Source organism: Stegostoma tigrinum, chromosome 2 (assembly GCF_030684315.1).
Source record: "Stegostoma tigrinum isolate sSteTig4 chromosome 2, sSteTig4.hap1, whole genome shotgun sequence".
NCBI classification, from domain to species: domain Eukaryota; kingdom Metazoa; phylum Chordata; class Chondrichthyes; order Orectolobiformes; family Stegostomatidae; genus Stegostoma; species Stegostoma tigrinum.
In genome coordinates, this window is record NC_081355.1 from 137,450,736 (window position 1) to 137,474,186 (window position 23,451).

The 23,451-nt window shown below is 41.5% G+C and overlaps 1 protein-coding gene across 5 annotated transcripts in view; it reads left to right on the forward strand.

Annotated features, from left to right (window-relative positions):
* Nucleotides 1-23,451, forward strand: part of LOC125464130 (disco-interacting protein 2 homolog C) — a 580,161-nt gene that overhangs the window by 497,254 nt on the left and 59,456 nt on the right. For all 5 annotated transcript variants that reach the window (XM_048556252.2, XM_048556269.2, XM_059639541.1 and 2 more), the window contains 3 exons: nt 58-188; nt 10,257-10,425; nt 12,524-12,694. In XM_048556252.2, coding sequence (XP_048412209.1) covers nt 58-188; nt 10,257-10,425; nt 12,524-12,694 — 471 coding nt within the window. The remainder of the gene's footprint in view (nt 1-57; nt 189-10,256; nt 10,426-12,523; nt 12,695-23,451) is intronic.

Below are 23,451 nucleotides of genomic sequence, written 5' to 3' on the forward strand. Positions count from 1 at the left end.
AATTTCGATCTTGTGCAGATTTGGAATTTCTAACAAGACACTTCCTTTGTCCTGCAGATGTCTCATGCAGCAACTAGTGCCTTGTGTCGTTCGATAAAGCTGCAGTGTGAGCTTTACCCATCCCGAGAAGTAGCAATCTGCCTAGACCCCTACTGTGGTCTTGGATTTGTTCTTTGGTGCCTCTGCAGGTGAGGAACTGATGTGATGAATTTTCTTAATGAGTCCTTTGTTGCCTTTAAGTCCTGTGTTTCCAAAATCCTTGTCACGGTTTAAATAATAGAAAAGTACATAATGAATCTTGTGCCTTACCTTTCATTGCTGACCAGATAATGTAAATCTAGAAGCTTGCTTCCCATTCAAAACAGTTGCTTGCCATTCCGCCAATTCATAAATCAAATATGATAAAGTGATAAATCAATTAACTGCTTGATTGAAGCTATTGTTACCTTTCTGTTTTTTCTCTACTTAAGAAAACAGGCAAGGTGCCAGAAGACTGGAATGTGGCTAATACAGTGTGATTGTTTAAGACAAGTGTTTAGGAAATGCCAGGGAGCAATAGACCAGTGATGGACAAGCAGTTAGAAGGGATTCTGAGGGACAGGATTTACATGCATTTGGAAAAGGAAGGACCGATTAGGGACAGTCAACATGGCCGTTTATATGGAAAGTCTTGCCTTAATAACTTTTTATGAAGTTTTATGAAGAAGTGTCAAGTTAGATCAATGAAGGCCGCACAGCAGATGATGCCTGCGTGGACTTCAGTAAAGCATTCAACAAGATTCCACATGGTGGAATGATTAGCAAGGTTAAATCACATGGAATCCAGGGGAGTTACCCAATTGGATACAAAATTGGCTTGGAGGTAGGAGGCAGAGAGTGGTGGAATGTTGTTTCTCGGACTGGAGGCCTGTGACCAGCGGTGTGCGGCAAGGATTGGTGCTGGATCCACAGTGTTTTATCATTTATGTAAAATGATTTGGATGTGAATATTGGAGGTATAGTTGGTAAGTTTGCAGACGACACCAAAATTTGTAGTGTGGTGGACACTGAAGAGTCCTATGGGACCTTGATTAGATGGGCTAATGGGCAGGCCAGGACTTGTGTAATTAATTATAGGGTCCTGGGGAGTGTTGGCGAACAAAGAGACCCTGGGTACGGATGCATAGTTTCTTGAAGGTGGAGTTGCAGGTGGACATCACAGCGAAGAAGGCTTTTGGCATGTTTGCCTTCATTGGTCAGTGCATTCAGCATAGGAGCTGGGACATCATGTCGAAGCTGTGTAGTGCATTGTTGAGGCCACTTTTACAATACTGCATTCAATTCTCATCTCCCTGCTATAGGAAAGAGGTTGTCAAACTTGAAAGGGTTTATAAAAGATTTACAAGAATGTTGCCAGGATTGGAGGGTTTGAGCTATAGGGAGAAGCTGAATAGGCTGGGACATTTTTCCCTGGCGTGTTGGAGACTGAGGGGTGACTTTCAAGAAGTTTCTAAATTCACGAAGGGCATGGATAGGGTGAGTAGCCAACGTGCTTTCCCAGGGTAGGGGAATCCAAAACTAGAGACCATGGCTTTAAGGTGATAGGGGAAAGATTTAAAAGGAAGCTGAGGGGAAACATTTTCATGCAGAGGGTTGTGCATGTATGGAACGAGCTGCTAGAGGAAGTGGTGGAGGTGAGTACAATTACAACATTTAAAAGGTGTCTGGATGGGTATATGAAGAGGAAGCGTTTAGAGGGATGTGAACTAAATGCTAGCAAATGGGATTAGATCAGTTTTGGATATCTGGTCAGTGCGGATGAGTTGGGTCAAAGGGTCTGTTTCTGTGCTGTGTAACTCCACTACACTATAATTCAGAATGAAATGTGTTTGACTAACTTCAATTAGATTTCTGAGCACAAGATACCTTTCATTTGGCATATAATTGGCAGCCTTTCAGGATCATTACCAAATGCATGTCTCTGCCAGCTGATGAACTAGCATGTCTACACATGTTGGATTGCACCCTTGAGAAGTAATGAATGATCCTAGATAAATATCACTTGGCACCAGGATATAAGATTTACAGTAGCTAGTTTCAGACATTCAAAAATAGTAGGAGCAACAAGCTAGTTATAATCAATTACATGCAGACATACATAAATTGATAGCAAGTGTCTTTATACCTCAAATGCCAGGTCATTTGTGCTATTTACAATTTGTGCCAAGTACAACTTTGCAAAATTGAGGCTAACGACACCTTTGTTCAGTATTAATACACTTGCCCCAGAACAGGAATGTGTGTGCACAGTCTTCATTGCAGAAATTGAATGCAGAATATGGGCTGACACATAATAAAGCACTGCAAAACTGGCAGCATTTAGAAAGCAACTCATATTCCGTTTGGGAATCCTGCAGCCCAATGGTATCAATGTGGATTTCACCAGCTTCAAAATCTCCCCTCCCCCCACTGCATCCCAAAACCAGCCGAGCTCGTCTCCACCTCCCTAACCTGTTCTTCCTCTCACCTATCCCCTCTTCCCACCTCAAGCTGCCACTTCCTACCTACTAACCTCATCCTGCCCCTGTGACCTGTCCGTCCTCCCCAGACTGACCTATCCCCTCCCTACTTCCCCACCCATACTCTCCTCTCCACCTATCTTCTCCTCTATCCATCTTCAGTCCGCCTCCCCCTCTCCCCCAATTTATTCCAGAATCCTCTCTCCATCCCCCTTTTCTGATGAAGGGTCTAGACCCGAAACGTCAGCTTTTGTGCTCCTAAGATGTTGCTTGGCCTGCTGTGTTCATCCAGCTCCACACTTTGTTATCTAGTATTTAGGAAGTGTCTCATTTACCTATTCAGGTAAAAACTGATAAGTCAGGAATTCACCAAATAATCTGTCCTCAATTAATTGCATCATAACTGCTGAGAAGAATGAGAGATAATCTTACCAAAATATCCTGAGGGGCTTTGGCAGAGTAGTTGGTGAGCGGTTGTTTTTCTCTCTGGGGGACATCTGGAACTCAGGGCCGCAGTTTAAAAATATGGGGTCTCATGTATGGTCTTGCTCCTCCTTAATTCTGTAATCTATACTCTGTAATCAGACTACACATTGCAGTATCTTTACTAGTCTAAGTCTTGCCACTTGTGCATCCCCTGTCATAATCGCTGCACTTATTAGGGGCCGTGCCAGTTGTTGGCTAGCTCGTAAGTGCTGGATTTCCAATGTACATCTCTCTCCTTCTTACTTTACTTTGTTGCTTTAAGACACCTTAAGACCTACCCGTTTTACAAGCTTTTCGCCATCTGATCTAGTATCTCCTTCACTGGTTCAAAGTCATACTTGGATTTTTTTTAATGCTCATGTGAAGTGCTTTGTGATGTTTCATTACATTTAAAGGTGCAATATAAAAATAAATTTTGTATTAAATTCAGACAACCAAAAAATCAGACCCAAAGGAGTGATGTTGTCAATACAGTGTAGCATATCTCATGAGACAATCATTTGTTGACTTTTTCAGACAGATTGGAAATGCATATGGAGTAACAGATGGCTGGGTTACATCAGGAAGATGAAAGCTGTCTCAATTTTGGCTTAGGTGCGCTATTCATTGACAAAGCCACCCAGAACTAGTGAGAGAGACTGTTTGTTTTTATTTTGATTTATCTACCAAGTGTGATGCACAAAAATAATACAGGATACACATAAAGTCAAGCTTTGACAGTTTGAAGCTGTCTATTGTTGTTAACGATATATTTTTTTTAAAAACAATATGAATTTCTTTGCTTCAGAGATAATGGGAACTGCAGATGCTGGAGATTCCAAGATAATAAAATGTGAGGCTGGATGAACACAGCAGGCCAAGCAGCATCTCAGGAGCACAAAAGCTGACGTTTCGGGCCTAGACCCTTCATCAGATGAAGGGTCTAGGCCCGAAACGTCAGCTTTTGTGCTCCTGAGATGCTGCTTGGCCTGCTGTGTTCATCCAGCCTCACATTTTATTATCTTGAATTTCTTTGCTTGGTTGGAACTTTGATTTTTGTTTAGAAAAGGGATACAGGTGTTACTTTAGTTTTTATATGAAACAGCTTTGTCAACTGGTTTGTGGCATCAATTTCATTAGCAAATATAGAATTGAATCACTTTGAAATATCTGATACATAGCATGGTACCAAGTAACCAATAACTAGTGACAAAAAGAAAGTTGCTGGAAAAGCTCAGCAGATCTGGCAGCATCTGTGAAGGAGCGAACAGAGTTAACGTTTCAGGTCCAGTGACCCACCCTCAGAATTGATGGTGGCTGGAGAAGCTCTGAGGAAGGGTCATTGGATCCGAAACATTACCTCTGTTTGCTCCTTCACAGATGCTGCCAGACCTGCTGAGCTTTTCCAGCACCTTTGTTATTGTTCCTGATATACAGCGTCCACAATTCTTTTGGTTTTTAACCAATAACTAATGTTTCCTTGAACCAAAATCTAATTGGTTCAGAAAGCATAGAAACGTAGCAGATATAGGAGCAAGAGTAAGCCATTTGACCTCTCAAGCCTGCTCTGCCATTCATTGTATTGTGACTGATCAATGAGTTCAAAATACCCGAATCCTACCCCCTCCTATTTCCGTTGAGCACTTTAACCACAAGAGCTATATCTACCTCCTTCTCAAAAACACAAAGCTTTGTCCTCAACCTATTCCTGTGGTAGTGAATTAAACAGGCTCACCACAGTCTGGGCGAAGACATTTGTCCCCACCTCAGTCCTAAAAGGTTTACCTTTATTCTTAAAATAGGTCAACTGTTTACAGTTTTCTCGCCTTATAGATGGAAAGAGATGTCATCATCTGCCAGTCCTGAATAAAAATTTATTAGATCAGTACGGTGGCTCAGTGGTTACCACTTCTGCCTTAAAGCAGCAAGGACCCAGGTTTGATTCCAACCTTGGGTCACTGACAGTGTGAAGTTTTTACGTTCTCCCTGCATCCGCGTGCGTTTCTGCCGGGTGCTCCAATATTTCCTCCCATGGTCCAAAGCTGTGCAGGTTATATGGATTGGTCATGCTAAATTGCGCATAGTGTCCAGGGATGTGCAGACTAGGTGGGTTAGGCATGGGAAATGCAGGGTTACAGGGATAGGGTAGAGGGGTTGGTCTGGATGCTCTGAAGAGGTGGTGAGATTTGATGAGCCGAATACTCTGCTTCACAATGTAGGGATTCTGTGAGAAATTCAACAATCTTACTGTATAGGTAAGCAGCAAATAAAGCACCCTCAACTGGGTTTGCAACAAGCCAGCAGTTGTTCATCAATTAATAACAACTTTGTCAGTATACACTAACATTATGTAAATTGAAATAGTAAGTAAGTTAGCCTGACTCTCGAAAGTGTAACAAGAGATTGAAGAAGTTTAAGAACTTGGCTGTCCTCCATTAATAGCAAAATCATTTCTTGTGGAAACTGATTTGCGTCCATCAAATGATTTCAAGTATTTTCTTACCCAGATGAGGATAGAAGTGACACTTCGTGAGCAGAGTACGTGAAGAAGCAGCTTTGCTTTAAATTAACTATAACCCTGCCATAAAAACATTATAATTTGAGAATAACATTTGAGCTTTATTTAATCATTTTTTTTGACAAAATTGCTTTGAGAGTGTTTGGTAGTGAGTGCAACATTCAGGTGACAAACACAAATGTGATCAGAGATAATGGGAACTGCAGATGCTGGAGAATCCAAGACAACAAAGTGTGGAGCTGGATGAACACAGCAGGCCAAGCAGCATCTCAGGAGCACAAAAGCTGACGTTTCGGGCCTAGACCCTTCATCAGAGAGGGGGATCTTCGGTCCGCCTCCCCCTCTCTCCCTATTTATTCCAGAACCCTCTCCCCATCCCCCTTTCTGATGAAGGGTCTAGGCCCGAAACGTCAGCTTTTGTGCTCCTGAGATGCTGCTCGGCCTGCTGTGTTCATCCAGCTCCACACTTTGTTATCTGAGAAACACAAATGTGTCAGCACAGAAAAGGAGGTTCGGGCTCTTTGTGCTGCTGTTCATCTTCACCTTTACTTGATATGTGAGAGAACTAAGATCTCATTTAATGTTCGTTATTATTTCTTGATATATTGTTAATATTTCTCTAACTCTGGGGATTGCAACAACAACTCGCTCTAATCCTGCCCTCCCACACTATTCCTTTTTAAATGACTTTATAATCTGTGGCTCAACAGCCAATAGTTGCTTGATCATTAACCAACACACAAAAACCTTTCATGCACTCAAACTTCTCTTAATTTAAATATTATTCTTAGGTTCCTCAAATACTGTACAAGTCTAGTGAAAATGTTCCACTTTTTCAAGCTGTTGTTAATTGTTGTATAAAGTCCAGATCAGATGAGCCTGTACCTTTTAAGACAGTTATGTGACCTGTGACTTTCCCACAGCGGAAATCCCTCAAAACAAAATTGATACAGCTTTGACTTGGCCAAAAATAAGTAAGACCCAGATATATGTTCTAGGTCATCATCTTCAGTGATTCTGCCTGTGTCATGGAGTCAGTATAGTGTGGCCAGTCAGTCAGCTATGTGTATTTACAGTAATATCACAAAATACAGGACCTAGAACCTATATCTGGGTCTTACTTATTTTTGGCCAAGTCAAAGCTGTATCAATTTTTTTTTGAGGGATTTCCGCTGTGGGTTTTCTTGCTATGTTGTACCAAATCAACTCCATTTACTCCCTACACTGTCCATATGGCACATCTCATATCCATTCCAACCTCATCTTATCAAATGGCATCCCCAGAACAACTTGCCACTGCCAGGATTAACTAGCAGCCCTAGTGCCATCTTTAAAAATCAGTTATACACTTGGACAACAGTGTCAGTCTGTGTCGTTCCTGAGATTTGCCACGGATGTGGCAGGTGGGGGAATCGGTGCCTTGCCATGCCGCTAGGACCCTGAAGGTCCTGCTGGACAGGTGGTTCCTCTCCCCCAGGACCAGCAGTGGAGGCCATGTCACCAGAACATGCCAGCATGCTCCAACGCTATCATCTAAAATAAGGCAGTCTCAGCCATCTAGAGGAATGTACAGTACTGTACAAAGAAGGCCAATGACCTTCACCAGTCCAGCGTAAGTGCCAACACTGTCATCTCTCCAGTACCTCACACTCACTCTGTCTCCACCTCCCATCAAGCCTCATGCTCGACCCACTCTCCTGCAGCATCCATCTTTAGTTTCTGTCAACTGTCCCAATTTCCATCAGCACAAACCCTCCCAGCCCTCTGGGTTACCTACTCACTCACAAGGGAAAACTCTCCACCTGCACCAAAGTTAACACTACACTTACCCAATTCCATCTCTCTTAATACCCACCTGTCTGTCACTCTTGGAGGAATGCAGTTCCACAGTAGGGCCAGGAACTCCCTACCTACGTCCGTGACACCACCCACGCCCTCCACCTCCTCCAGAACTTCCAATTCCCTGGCCCCCAACACCTCATTTTCACCATGGACGTCCAGTTCCTATACACCTGTATTCCTCATGCAGATAGCCTCAAGGCCCTCCGCTTCTTCCTGTCCCACAGGCCCGACCAACCCCCCTCCACCGACACCCTCATCTGCCTAGCCAAACTCGTCCTCACCCTCAACAACTTGTCTTTCGATTCCTCCCACGTCCTACAGACAAAGGGGGTGGCCATGGGTACCCGCATGGGCCTAAGCTATGCCTGCCTCTTTGTATGTTACGTGGAACTGTCCTTCTTCCACACCTACACAGGCCCCACACCCCACCTCTTCCTCCGTTACATTGATGACTGTATCGGCGCCACTTCTTGCTCCCCAGAGGAGCTCGAACAGTTCATCCACTTCACCAACACCTTCCACCCCAACCTCAAGTTCACCTGGGCCATCTCCAACACATCCCTCACCTTCCTGGACCTCTCAGTCTCCATCTCAGGTAACCAGCTAGAAACTGATGTCCATTTCAAGCCCACTGACTCCCACAGCTATCTAGAATACACCTCCTCCCACCCACCCTCCTGCAAAGATTCCATCCCCTATTCCCAATTCCTCCGCCTCCGCTGCATCTGCTCCCAGGATGAGGCATTCCACTCCCGCACATCCCAGATGTCCAAGTTCTTCAAAGACTGCAACTTTCCCCCCGCAGTGGTTGAGAACGCACTTAACTGCGTCTCCCGCATTTCCCGCAACACATCCCCCACACCCCACCCCCGCCACAACCGCCCCAAGAGGATCCCCCTCGTTCTCACACACCACCCCACCAACCTCTGGACACAGAGCATCATCCTCCAACGCTTCCGCCATCTACAATGCGACCCCACCACCCAAGACATTTTTCCATCCCCACCCTTGACTCCATTCCAGAGAGACCACTCTCTCCGTGACTCCCTTGTTCGCTCCTCACTCCCCTGCAACCCCACCACACCCGGCACCTTCCCCTGCAACCGCAGGAAATGTTACACTTGCCCCCACACCTCCTCCCTCCCCCCCCATCCCAGGCCCCAAGATGACTTTCCATATTAAGCAGAGGTTCACTTGCAAATCTGCCAATGTGGTATACTGCATCCATTGTACCCGGTGTGGCTTCCTGTACATTGGGGAAGCCAAGCGGAGGCTTGGGGACCGCTTTGCAGAACACCTCCGCTCGGTTCGCAATAAACAACTGCACCTCCCATTCGCGAACCATTTTAACTCCCCCTCCCATTCCTCAGACGACATGTCCATCATGGGCCTCCTGCAGTGCCACAATGATGCCACCCGAAGGTTGCAGGAACAGCAACTCATATTCCGCTTGGGAACCCTGCAGCCCAATGGTATCAATGTGGACTTCACCAGCTTCAAAATCTCCCCTTCCCCCACCGCATCCTAAAACCAGGCCAGTTCTTCCCCTCCCCCCACTGCATCACACAACCAGCCCAGCTCATCCCCTCCCCCCACTGCATCCCAAAACCAGCCCAGCCTGTCTCTGCCTCCCTAACCTGTTCTTCCTCTCACTCATCCCTTCCTCCCACCTCAAGCCACACCTCCATTTCCTACCTACTAATCTCATCCCACCTCCTTGTCCTGTCCATCTTCCCTGGACTGACCTATCCCCTCCCTACCTCCCCACCTATACTCTCCTCTCCACCTATCTTTTCTCTCCATCTTCGGTCCACCTTTCCCCCTCTCCCTATTTATCCAGAACCCTCACCCCATCCCCCTCTCTGATGAAGGGTCTAGGCCTGAAACGTCAGCTTTTGTGCTCCTGAGATACTACTTGGCCTGCTGTGTTCATCCAGCTTCACACTTTATTGCCACAGTAGGGCAGCCTGATGGATGGTGGGCTGCCTGACATTCACATCCTAACTCCTTATGTGGGAAGTACCATGACACCTGACTGACTGTGATTAAACCATTGAGCTGGTATTTGAGGACGCCCTTGATTAAGTGTTGTTTGCCATTAATAGGTAAATCACAGGTTACCATAGTCCCTGAGGATTTCGCTCTCGCTGTGTCTCTCACATGCGCGCTCTCTCTCGCGTGCATTCTCTCTCTCTCTCTCTCTCTCTCTCTGTGCTGGGGAAGCATTAGCTGTGTTTATTTTAATCCCGACAGATGCTGCCAAGCTCATTGAGTTTGTCCAGCACTCTCTGTTTTTGTGTCAGATCTCTTAGCAGCTACAGTTCTCTCTTTATTATCCTGATGTTTCATTGTTGCAGCTACAGTTTCCACTTTACATAATGACTGCTCAGAATTGCAAATATGTTCCACTTATGCCTTAACAAATATGATAGAAATTCAGCATTAATTTCTTAATTTTTACTTTTTTAACGTCAAATCTAAATATAATTAGTCTTTTTATCCTTTTCTACGCTTGCTTTCACATTTAAATCTACTTTTTTGCATGTTTCATCCACTGTCTTTCTTCCTCTATTCTCAAGCCTAACATTTATTAGTTTTTTTTTCTGTTCTTTTGATAAACTGCACCCATCAGCAGTATGGCCTTCAGATAAAATATGTGCCAGAATAGAACCCAGAGGCAGACCACTGCCCAAAACTATAAATCCATAAGGCAGCCGTTTTACCATTTACTCTCTGCTCTGCGCCTCCAGCTAATCTTTCCAATAACATGTGAGCTAGTTCTCATATGAAGTGGCAACTTATCAAACGCCCTCAGGAAATCTATGTGTATAATGTGTATCTCTTTATATACACTGATGGAATTAAATTTGTCAAGTATGCCCTGTCTTTTTATACTTTAGGATGTTTTAATATCCAGGCATCTTTCTTTTCAGTGTCTACTCAGGGCACCAGTCAATCCTCATCCCTCCTTCAGAACTGGAGATAAATCCCTCACTCTGGCTCCTGGCTGTCAGTCAGTACAAAGTTCGAGACACCTTCTGCTCATACTCCGTTATGGAACTCTGCACAAAGGGGCTTGGCTCACAAACTGAATCACTGAAGGTTAATTATTGTTATTTTTCTCATTGCTAATCTCAATGCTTTGTTTCGATCCAAAGATTCATTTAAACAGCCTAATGTCTTCGCTTAATTGTGCATACTTGTTGGAATTTCCTGAAAAGAACTTACAAAAGTTGGCGTAACATCTTCAAAGTATTGAAACATACTCCAATCAAGTAAGCTGGGAAATGGAGTCGACCTTGTACTGAACAACATGTTAAATTGAGGGGCTACTTGGTTTTAATGCGCTAGACACTTTTCAAATATAGCATGCTAACAAGGAAATCCTGCCTAAACCAGATTTAGATGGTATCTGGGGGAGCTCTGAGGTCATGATGTTTAGGCTCCCTGACCAGGATCAGGGGTGCATTGTTCTAGAAATAATAAGTATCCAATGTTGTTCATCATCGATCCATCAAGTCAGCGGAGGCCAGTTGAAATGCCTGGAGGTGGCCACCCAGTGACGGATGGGGAGCTGATGTTCCAAGCAATCCCTGGTGGTTTCCACCTGCTGGAGGCAGCCTCATTCTTCCCCAAAGGGAGGCTTGCCGCTCTTGCCCACACTCTCTGCCCCAGCCCTTCCCATACTTTTTGAGCCACCCACACTCTCCTCCCCACCCATTAAAATTAAAGAAGTTGAAGACAAAGAGAGCACCTGGGTTTTGAAGCACTCATCTCAGTTCACCGACCATCTGTCTGCTTCATCCTATTTCACCGGTCAATGTGGGAGGCCTCTGACTCACCACCTGGTGTTGCAAACCTGCCCTCTGACCATCAAGTGGCTAAATCACAAAGAATTGCCTTGTCTCTCAGAGTGCAAGTTCCTGATCCATGTTTCAGCCTGGAGTTCAGAAGCACACAGAGGAATTATTGTCCCTGCCTTCGCTGGAACCCAGAGTATGCTTGACGTAGGCTTAAAGCAAGTGATATGGCATACTCAGCTGTGTGTGTGACAGGGAGTGCTTGGAAATTCAGGTTATCAGTTTTCCCAGGCACCCACTAGGATTTTCTACCACATTTCAAGTTTATTTTTTTTTTAATCAGCAGTCCCAGTTGATGACTTCAACATCATATTTCTTGTGGGGATGCCCAAACATTGCTACCAATCAATGCACCAGGCCCAAAATTTACTGCTTGTGTTATGGTGGTTTCCATAGTTACAGAAAGGTCATACCGGGTCAGGTATAGAAGATTCCAATTCTCCTTCATCAATGCAGGCATTGTAGAAGCAAATTTATTTATGATGGTTTCCAAATACACTGCAAGTGTGTTGAATTTTTTTTTAACAAAGGCAATTAAATCTTCTTTAAAATTACTGATCAGGCTCAGTTCTGTTGACAGTAGGACTAACCATTGTGGCTTGTCTTGAAAATTACTGTTATTTATGGAGAATTGAAAACAGCTACGTTGCTTCAGTAACAAACACTAATGAAAGAATGGGAAATTGGCGAAAGGTTTAAAAGCTAAAAATAGAAGGTCAATTTTTTAACCTATTCAAACCCCCAAAGGTGTTGGCTATGGAATATAATCAATTGCTGTTAAAAAATATCAAATGGCAGTAAATCAAACGCAACAACAACTTTTTTGTTACAATTTTAAGCTTGTATATTTTGCTGGGGTATTTATGTATGATTTCCTCTAGTAAGAAATGTTCCAACTATGCTTAGCATAATTTTTTTTTGTCCTGGCTTATTGTAACTTGACTAGTATTGTTTTTACTTATGGAATAACAACAGAACATCTTTGAAAAACCTATGCTCCACCTGGATATAGTCTAGTTTCTAGCCATCGCAGTGTATTAGGGACAGAAATTAGTTTCTGACCTTGCCAGTAGCATCCCAAATCCTGGCTACAAATGTTTTAAAAAATTCAGATCTCCATTGATGGAAGGGCAGGAGTATATTGGAACAGCTGTAGATTTTAGGCCCCTTTAACGGGGTAACAGTTGCATTTTTTAATGAAATTTTCTGTGATATTTGGAATTGCCAAATTACGTGGAATATCAGTAAATATTTATGGCCATTTGTTCATCCTGATCTTTAACGTTTTACCACAGTTAATTTTTTTGCATATGTTTTGCCAATTTATTTCCTATTTTTAGACGAGGGGATTGGATCTGTCTCGTGTACGAACCTGTGTTGTTGTTGCAGAAGAGCGGCCAAGAATAGCTCTCACCCAGTCTTTTTCTAAGTTATTTAAGGACCTGAATCTTAACCCAAGAGCAGTTAGTACATCATTTGGCTGCAGAGTGAATCTTGCTATTTGCCTTCAGGTAGGAATTTACAGCTGGGAAGATATTCATCTTTATTACAGTTGTTGCTTAAGTATAAAAATAATGGATTTGTTTTTTCTGTCTGTAACTAATTGGCTGGCTTTATTTTGTTAATTTTTCTTCAGTTTTTGTGTTTATTTGTGTCTCTCTATGATATACAGCAATTGCATGCTTTGTGCTTGCTGTTAAAGTGCAAATTTTAAAAGGCATGAAACCTACATAATTGTGCATTGGTGTGTTCATGATTTTCTAACTCTACTGCATCCATCCCCTTGCTGTCTCATTTGATACAGCTGTAGCAGTTTGTAATTTTTGTAGGGATGGTGCTGAAGGAGTCTTTTTGTGATGTTTTAAAGATGTGTACAGTGGATCTGTATATTAGAGGTAAAGGCTGATCAGGTGCCAGCCAGTTTACAGTTGTCAAATGTTTTAAATCGCTTATAATTCATGTCCGAAGTGACTTTGATAATAACTTGATGGAAGATTGGTTCTCAATGTTTTTGCAACAGGTCAATAGGATTAATAGCTTATGCAAAGCGTGATTTGTTCATGGAGCCCATCAGTCAATGTCATCGAATTTAATGTAGGATGGCATGGTGGTTCGGTGGCTAGCGCTGCTGCCTCACAGCCCCAGGGACATGGGTTCAGTTCCAGCCTCAGGTGACTTTGCATGTGAATTTGCATGTTCCCAGGTGTTCCGATTTCCTCCTACAGCCCAAACATATGGAGGTTAGGTGGATTTGTCATGCTAAATTGCCCATATAGTCCAAGGATGTCGAGGTTAGCTGGATTGCCCATGGGAAATGCAAGGTTACAGGGATAGGATGGCAGGGGTGGATCTGGGTCTTTGGAGGGAGGGTGTTGACTCAATGGGTTGAATGGCCAGCTTTCCACACGGTAGAGATTCTATGATCTAAGTGGAAACATTTTCAGGTATGACAGTAAAATGTGATTTAGTTTTGTCATTGCATGATGTAATTTATTTTTACATTGGCTTCAAATTTGATCTGTGTTGAACTGTAATTGTTCAAGTACGTTATTACCCAACAAATGATCAGCATATGCAAGTAAATCATAGAATGTACAGAAATGTTTTGCATGTGGGGGATGGAATTTGTGTAAAAAATACATCAGGAGCTCCATGCAAATCAATTTCAAGGAACACTACCATTTAGTTGTATTTTGATATAATGGCAGTAAAATAAGCTGGTTTCGTGAGGTGATATGCAAAGTTATCACTCAGCAATTCTATAGGGCACAGTAATGGTGAAATTCCCTTTTTACAGTATATAAATCTATTTGTAAATGCAATATGCTTAAGAAAGTGCTGTGTTTACAGCCCTGTTTCTCATTCTGTAGGATGTAAACCTGCTGGGTGTGATAGCAGAGTAAAAATGTTACTGATTATTCTTTTATGTGTGCTTTTATTTACCGATTGCTATCCTTGACCAAGGGGGTTGTGTGAAATAAGGTTATTTGAACAGCATTTTAAATTGAGAAGTTTGCTAGCTTGGTTATCTTAAGTTCTTTCCAATGGCAAGTTATCATTTTACAGCTTTCATATTAGCCTGGAATTTGCAGTCAGCAGAGAATGTATAGCAATTCTTATAAACTGCACCTACATTTATACACAGACCTTGGCCTAAATTGTACAAAGTGCCACATTCCTAAAGAAATTGCTATATTTACTAAAGTGTTATTGGAGGGAGTGGCAACCTTTAAACTAGACTGGAAGTAGGACACTCACTTTCTGTATGATTAGTCCCACCTCAGGCATCTAAAAGAGACCTGCAGCTTTGTGACAGAAGTGAGTGCTATTCGATCTAGAATTTAGATGCATGTTTGGAGAATGTCACAGGATATTGAGTTTGAAGACCCCAAAGAGGGCAGCTGTATTTGAAAGGTCTCGTGGTTGAAGGGATAAAAATAAAACTAAGGGGCCATCCATGAAGCGCTTTCGGAGGGATCTGGTCCCCCCCACCAAGCAAAGATAGCTGCTAAAATAGATGCATAGCATGAGCCTGTGTCATCACAGCTTAAATCCCAGTTTGGTTGGGAAGGCAGCTGCTGACTGGATTTAGCAAGCTGACTACTTTTGAATCTATCACAAGTATGAGGCAGCACAGTGGCTCAGTGGCTAACACTGCTGCCTCAATGCCAGGGACTGGGTTCGGTACCACCCTCGGGCGACACGTTCTGTCCCTGTGTCCATGTGGGTTTTCCGTTTGGTGTCTCTGGTTTCCTCCCACAGCCCAAAGATATGCAGGTTAGGTGGGTTGGCTGTGCTAAATTACCTGTAGTGTTCAGGGAATGTGTAGATGAGGTGGGTTAGGGTGGGATGCTCTGAGGGTTGGTGTGGACTTGTTGGGCCGAAGGGCCTGTTTTCACACTGTAGGGATTGTATAAAATTGAGAAAAATATTAGAAAACAGTGCTCTAAAGTGGGAATAAACACAGAGTATGCAGAAGATTAGTATAGTGGACTGGTTAGTAAATCTAGATCACGTAGGATTCAGGAAAAGCTTGCCATTTGAATACAAAATGGGCTTGACAGTAGGAGACTGAGGGTGGTGGTATAGTAGACAGTGAAGAAAGTAATCAAAGAGTACAAAGGGATCTTGATCACTGGGGTCAATGGGCTGAGGAGTGACAGATGGAATTTAATTTAGATAATTGTGAGGTGCTGTATTTTGGTAAGACAAATAAGGTCAGGGTTATAAAGTTGATGGTCGGGCCCATGGTAGTTTGTAAAACACAGAAACCTAGGGGTTCAGGTATTTCAACCTAGGGATTGAAAGTTGTGTCACAATTAGACAGTGTGTTTATTAAAAGGCGTTTAGCACGCTTGCCTTCGTTGCTCAGACTGTTAAGTGTAGGAGATGGAACATCATGTTGCAGTTGTACAGGCCATTGTTTAGGCCATTTTTGGAGTACTGTGTACAGTTCTACTCACCCTGCCGAAGGAAGCATATTCTTAAATTGGAGAGGGTGCAGAAAGGATTTACCAGGATGTTACCGGGACTGGAGGATTTGAGTTATAAGGAGAGGCTAGATAGACTGGGACTTTTTCACTAGAGTATAGGAGGTTGAGGATTGTCCTTACAGAGGTTTATAAAATCATGAAAGATAAGGAAAAGGTGAATAGCAATGGTCGTTTCCCTGAAGTAGGTCAGTTCAAAATTGGACAACATATTTTTAAGGCAAGAGGAGAAAGATATATAAGGGGGATCTGAGGGGCAACTTTTTCACACAAAGTGGTAGATGCAGGCTCACTTAAAACATTTAAAAGAAATTTGAACAGATTCATGAATAGGAAACATTTAGAGAGATATGGGTCAAATACAGGTAAATGGAACTAAGTTTAGTTTGGAATCTTGGTTGGTATGGACAGGTTGGGCCAAAGGGTCTGTTTCTGTGCTGTATGACTCACTAGGTCTGGCAGTATCTATAGAGAGAGAAAGAGGGTGTTTGTATTTTGAGTACAGCATGCCTCCTCTTCATGTTTGGAAAAAGTCACACCAGATTCAATATGTAGCTCTGTTTCTCTCTCCACAGAGGTTATCAGCCCTGCAGAGTTTTTCCAGCTTTCTGTGTATGTTTCAGATTTCCAGCATCTGCAGTGTTTTGCTTTTAGTTGAATGTCCTCGAGAGGGAATTTGGCATCATTGTGAACAGGGCAAGCAACTCCATAATTACTTAATCGACCAGTGTTAAAAATCCTCACTTTGGCCTGCAGCGTCTGAATCAGCAAGTTTAAGTTAGAGTAGCTAATTTGAGACTGAATCATGTATAGAAAGCAGAATGAGGTTGAAAGAAAATGTGTTAAAAGAAAGGACTAGTAAATGATAAAAACAAGACAAAGTAAAAGAAATAATTACACTTTCTACATTTTTTTTGAAGATTTAAAAAGCAGGTTGTGAGAGAGATACAGATAGCTTGGTGGCGGGGGGAGGGTGGCACAGGCAGAGTCTGTGTATATTTAAGGCTGAGATAGATCCTTGATCAGTGGGTGACTTGAGGGTTTTCGGGAAAGCAAAGTGAGAACTGTCAGATCAGCCACGACCCTAGTGAATGACAGAGCAGACTCAAGGGATCCGATAGCCTATACCTTTTTGTATTTAAAATAAGCAAAATTAAGAAAATGGGCAACAAGTCAACAAATGGAGGGTTATGTGGAAAAATATGAAGTTGCTCATTTTGGAACGGAGAACAAAAGAGCAGAATATTATTTAAATTGAAAAAAACTGCAGAAAACTGCAACACAGTGGTCTAAGGGGTACTTGTACACAAAACACAGAAAGCTAGTACGCAAGTGCAGCAGGAAATCAAGAAGGTTGATGGAATGTTTCCCCTTATTGTTAACGTTTTCCCAATGGTTAGGGGATATCTAACATGTATTTTTCATGAGCAGCTCAGAGATATTAGTGTAGTGAATGTCCTAGGTGAGCAAGGCAAATGGGATGACAATGTCCTGATTTTCGTGCTTAACAACACATGTCCTGAAGTTATAAGTACCTGTCCAATTTACTAATTAATTTAATAATAGTGGGCAATGATAGCTTCTATTAATTTTTGATAGTTATTTTTAGAAACTTATAGCACAACATTAACCATGTGAAGTAAAGCTGTTTGAAGACCTAATTTCAAGCTATCTGGCAACATTTAAATCAATAAAACTGATATCCAAAGGAAGTCTAGAAATTTCACAAAATAAATTTAATCGAAGTCCTAAAAATACCAGACAAGGCAGAAGACCAAGGCACATGAAGTTGTAAGGCTCTGTATCTTGGAACTAATTAATAATGAAATTTTGTTAATTGATGGTCACTCCATGTCCAAACAATTCACGTGCTTTTTTAACAAATGGCCTGTATAGACTCACACAGAATTGCAAATTTATACCAGTTGTCCATTAATCAAAATATTTTATATGGGTATGGAGTGACTATCAAAAACTACAGTTTTATCTTTATCATGGTATGCTATAGAATCATAGAAATCCTGCATTCAGCCCATCGAGTCCATATTAACCCTCCAAAGACCATCCCACCAGACTCACTTTCATTCCTTGCCTTTTCCTAACATACATCATTGTCGCTTAACATCAACTTAACCCGTTGCCATGAATATAAAGGCAAAATACTGTGGATGTTGGGGATCTGAAATGCAAACAGAAAATGAAAGCTTTCCTACCACATGAGAGATTACTTTGTGATCAAAGGCTAAACAGGTTTGGCCTCTACTGACTTGTATTTAGAAGCGTGAAATTTGATCTCTTTGAAACATATCAGATTCTTAATGGACTTTACAGGTTAAATGCGAGATGATGTTTCCCCTCGTGAGAGGGGCTAGGACAAGAGGTCTGAGAATAAAGGAACAACAATTTAAGACTGAGATGAGGAGGGATTTCTTCTGTCAGAAGTTTGAGCGTCTTTGGAACTCTTTGCCACAGAGAGCTGTGGGGACAGAATCCCTGTGTATATTAAAGGTTGAAATGGATTCTTGATCACTTGGGGAGTCAAGGGTTATGGGGAAAGGGCAAAACATGGATGTGAGGAGTGTGATCCTATTGAATAGTGGAGCAGGCTCAAAGGGCCAAGCGACCTACTCCATTCCTACTTCTTATGGCGTTATGGTCAATCTTTACATTGTCAGCGCATTTGACAACTGTATACAGGATCCCCTCATTCAGGTCATTACCAAAGACTGTATGTAGTTGAAGCTTGAGCACTCCGCTTGTCCCTGTTTACCAACTGGAAGATGATCCATTTATCCTGCTAGTGTGTTTTAGTGTATGCAGATACTATATAAATGTGCTAAGCCCAGGTCAATACCCTAACGATATTCATTTATGACCTGTAACATAATGAGATCTTCTGATGCGGCATATTATTGAATGCCTTTTAGAAATCTAAATGCACGAGATCCATAGGTTTCCATCATTCACCTTACTTGCTACATCCTCAAAGAATTCTAATGAATTTGTTGTCAAATGTGATTTTGATTTCATGAAATCATGTTGATTCTGTTAGATCATGTAATGATTTTCTAAAAGTCCTGCTGGATATTTTAATTAGCCTGTTCAGAGAGTGTTACTACACATCTCTGGTTCAGCTGAGACTTTACCCCAGACCTGCTGATTGAAAGGTAGGGACCCTACTGCTGTATCACAAGAACCGCTCTAAATGTCCTGCAACTGCTTCTTTAATATTGGGTTCTCCCATTTTCCAGTGACAGACGATAGGCTAATGTACCTGTAGCTTACTGTTTTCTATCCCTCCCCTTTCCTGAATAGTTAGATTTGCAGTTTTCTAGCCTACTGGGTCCTTTCTAACATCTAAGGTATTTTTAAAGTTTACAATCAATTTGTTTAATGCTGTCACACTGAAGCTCTAGCTTTTAAGACCCTAGGATGCAAGTAATCAGTGCCAGGAACTTGTCAATATTTAGCCTTATGAGTTGCCTTAAGTACTTTTTTAGAAATACTTGTTGTTTAATGTTTTCCCTTCCCTTTTCCCTTTTGATTTCCTTGTATTCATGAGATGTGTTTTAAGTCTGTGAAGACAGATGATAAAATACTTGTGCAAAATCTTTGCTGTTTTTCTGCTTCCCATTACTAATTCCCCATTCTCATCTTTGAACTAAAATTTATTTTCATTATGCTCTCCCTCTTTTATGCATTTGTAGAACTTATCCCCATCTAATTTCACATTTCTTGTACCTTTAGTCTTATTCTAATTTCTGTGTCATGTTTAGTCATGTTTTGCTGGTTTCTAAATAATTTCCCGATCTTCTGGCCTATCACTATTCTTCACAACAATCTAAGTCTTTTATTCCAATCTGATTTCATCCTTAACTTCCTTAGTTAACCGCAAATGATTTTTTTTTCTCATGAAATGTTTCTGAATGGAACATATCTTAGATATTAGTAAGAAAAAGACTAATTTTGTCAAAACTTTCCATTTCGCACTGATCAATGCAATTCAGAAGAAATTTGTGGAAAACTAACATTTAAAATGAGAGTGCTAATTAGTTAGCAGGAGGGTGATGGCTGAATGGCTAGACTATTAATCCAGAGACCCAGGTAGTATTCTAGAGAACCAGATTTGAATCCAGCTATTGCAGATGGTGAAAATTGACTTCAAGTAAAAATCTGGGGGCAAGTCTAATGATGACCACAAAACTATTGCCATTTTTCACAAAACCTCATGAGATTCACTGATGCCCTTCAGCGAAGAAAATCACTGTCCTTATGTGGTCTGCACTACATATGGCTCAAGACCTGTAGCAATGTGATTGACTCTCAACTGCCCACTGGGTAATTAAGGATGGACAATAAATGCTGATGTAGCTAGTGATGTCAATGTCCTAGGAATTAATTTTTAAAAATTGATTTGCAGCGGCATTGCCATGGAGACTGCACCATTAAATGCTCATTGGCAGCTTTCCGGCTTTGTTTAAACCAAGCATATTGACTCTGACTGGTCAAGGCATTGCCTGAGAGATGAACCAGTAAATGGATTTCATCTGTTTTCTTGAGTTGAAAATGATACAGCCTGTATATGTCTTTTTTCTGTCTCAAAACTCTTCAACTCGACCACAGCAGTGACCGCTATTTTCTGCTTAATTTCTCAGGTCAAAGCTTTGATTTAAAATTTAAACAAAGTCTAGTAGTTGGCCATTAATCATTAGCAATTGGTGCATTCTGTATTGTAATGTCTTCGCAAATTAGATTCAATGGCAATGGGCCTATGGCATTAATCGCGAGGCTGTTAATCCAGAGGCCTAGATGATGTTCTGGTGACCTGGGTTCAAATCCTGCCATGGCAGATGGTAGAATTTGAATTCAATAAAAATTATGGAATTAAGAGTCTAATGATGACTATGAAACCATGGCCAAATGTTAGAAAACCTATCTGGTTCACTTCTGTCATTTAGGAATGGAAACTACTTACCAAGCCTGGGGTGCAGATCCTCTGGGCAATTAGAGATGAGCAATAAATACTGGGCCTAGCCAAGAACTGCTGCATCTTGTGAATGGATCAAAAAAAAGACTTGTCAACAAATCTCTTCTGATTGAATATAAATGTTGGTTTTGCTCTAAAACTGGCGTTCTTGCAAATGTTCTTGTTTTGACAAAGTGTCTTTTCTTTTGCAGTAATAAAATTCAGTGCTACTAAATTATTATTTGGAGTGGACCTTTGAAAACTTTGAAATACCTTCGTAAATATCTGTTACTATTTCTCCATTCATATGTTTTAATTCATTCTCCTTGTCTACCTTAAATAACTGCTTCTTCATACCTTGTAAGTGGCTTTACTTTAAGACACTAATTTCAGACCAACATTTCCCCTCCCCTCAATTTGAATGTACAATGTTATTGCGTTATGATCACTCTTTATTGCAAGATCATTATTTTAGTCTGCCTCTTAATTATTTCCCAGCCTAAACAAACCTGTCTTGGTTGGTCCAAAAAATATTATTCTAAAAAAAATCCCTAAGGCTGCCTGTATCAATTTGATGTGTCCAATCTGTCAGAAGATTAACACCATATCTCATTGTTGCAGGCCTGTTTTTTTTTAAATAAATCCTGCCATTTCTTGATTTAAACTTTTCCTACAATGTAGCCATTTCAAGGAGAGCCAATAAACTCCCATTTGTAACTTTATTATCTTGTTACTTCTTGTCTCCACCCAAATTCTACTTGCCCTTTGAAATTCCAAGCCAAGATAATTTCTCAATAATGTCCTTATCACATCCTTTATTAACAGAGCTACTCTATCTCATTTTCCTCTTTTATCCTTGATTATTTTGCAACCACAGCTCTGTATTGATTATTATTCATTCCCATTTATTTCTATTTGTGCTGTCAGCTCATTGATGTAATTTACCTTTTGCTGTTTACTGTCCCCAGAGAGACATTCAAATATTTTGCTGTCAAATCCACTTCATTAAGATAACCAAACAGGTTGGTTTGGGAATTGTTGGCAAGACTAAGCAACAACTTGTTGCTTGGACAGAAACTTGTTGTAATGGGAAGCAGCAATGTAATGATTTTGATAGTTCAATCTTTTGTTGAGCATTGCAAAATATTTCCTTTACTCTTTTGTGCCTGATTTGGTCTTACGGCATTGGAGTGAAATATGTAATTTAAATATTATTAGGATTCTTAGAGTCCAGAATGTTTTAAACTAAGCACAGAAGGCATCAAATTTCCGACTATTTTCCATTACAGACACAAAACATAATGAACTGACTGAGGAAATTGTTGAGCTTAATTCACCACAGTAGCCTTTCTGCAACTTGAAATAATTTCCAGTATATTTTAAGTCCTGTATTTTGCAGAGGTTCATTAGTTCTGTGATTTTTCCATTCAATTTTATAAGGTCACCAACAGTAACCACCATGTTGCATGTTCATAACTAGTCAACTATGAAACATTGTTTCAAATAACCGAAAACACTACATGCTTCAGTGAGCAGACGCTTAGGAATAGACGCCCAGTAACCTGCTGTACCAAAAAGGCCGACACACTTGAATAATGGCGTGACAATTTGAATGAAGTCTGGATGTGGTCACCCTGCTGGGACTGGCCAACATATAGCCTCTCATCAATATCATTAAAAAGCACATGGTCATTATCCTGTTGCTGTCTGTGGAACCTTGCTGGGTTCAAATTGGTGTCACTTTGCTGATTTACAACATTGATTATACTTGGAACTGCTTTGAGATTTCCTGATATCATGAGAGGTGTTTTCAAAATATGGGTTTGCTTTTGTTTGTTGTGTATCCCATGTTAGAAACAAATGCATTAATTTTCAGGTTATATAGAACGGGAAACGTACATGCATGATATGTTTCTCAACCCTATTTCTGCTGTGCCTCCTGGACTGCCCCTGGAAACTCCTGCCATTGCTGGCCCACCATCTTATCTGCTGGGCTTCCCTTCTAATCAACTCTGGCCATTTCCTCCCTCATGTATTTTTGCTTGCCTTCACTCAGTTGTACTGTTACATCTGTAACTCCTGTTACATCTAATTTCACCTTCTCCCTCTCAAACCGCAGTCTGAATTCTATCATATTTTGGTCACTGCCCCTTGGGGCTTATTTTTGCCTTCAGCTCTCTAATCACATCTGCCTCATTATACAGTTCCAAATCCAGAACTGCCTCCTCCCTGATAAAAAGCCGAAAGAACCATGGATGCTGTAAATCAAGAACAAAAGCAAAGTTGCTGTTCTGAGGAAGGGTCACCAGACCCAAAACAGTAACACTTTTTTTTCTTCACAGATGCTGCCACACCTGCTGAGCTTTTCCAACAACTTTGTTTGGTTCCTGATTTTTTTTTTGCCTCCTCCCCAGTGGGCTCTACACAAGCTGCTCCAACAAAAATCTCCTCGGCATTCCATGAAAATTTTTTTCTTGGGAGCCCCCACCAACCTTATTTTCCTGGTACAGCTGCATATTTCAGTCCTGTATGATTATTGTAATCATGTATGCAGTATCAGCATGAAATAGATCGAGTTCCACAGAAACCCAAGCTTGGAGACAGTTTTAGACCTTGCCTTCTCTTCAACCAGTCTGTATCTAAACTTTTAGATGTGCCCTAAAACCCCATAATGAAAGATGTGGGAGGTGATGGCCTAGCGGTATTATCGCTGGTTGTTAATCCACAGGCCCAGATAATGTTTTGGGGACCTGGGTTCGAATCCTACCATGGCAGCTGGAATTTGAATTCAATAAATATCTGGAATTAAAAA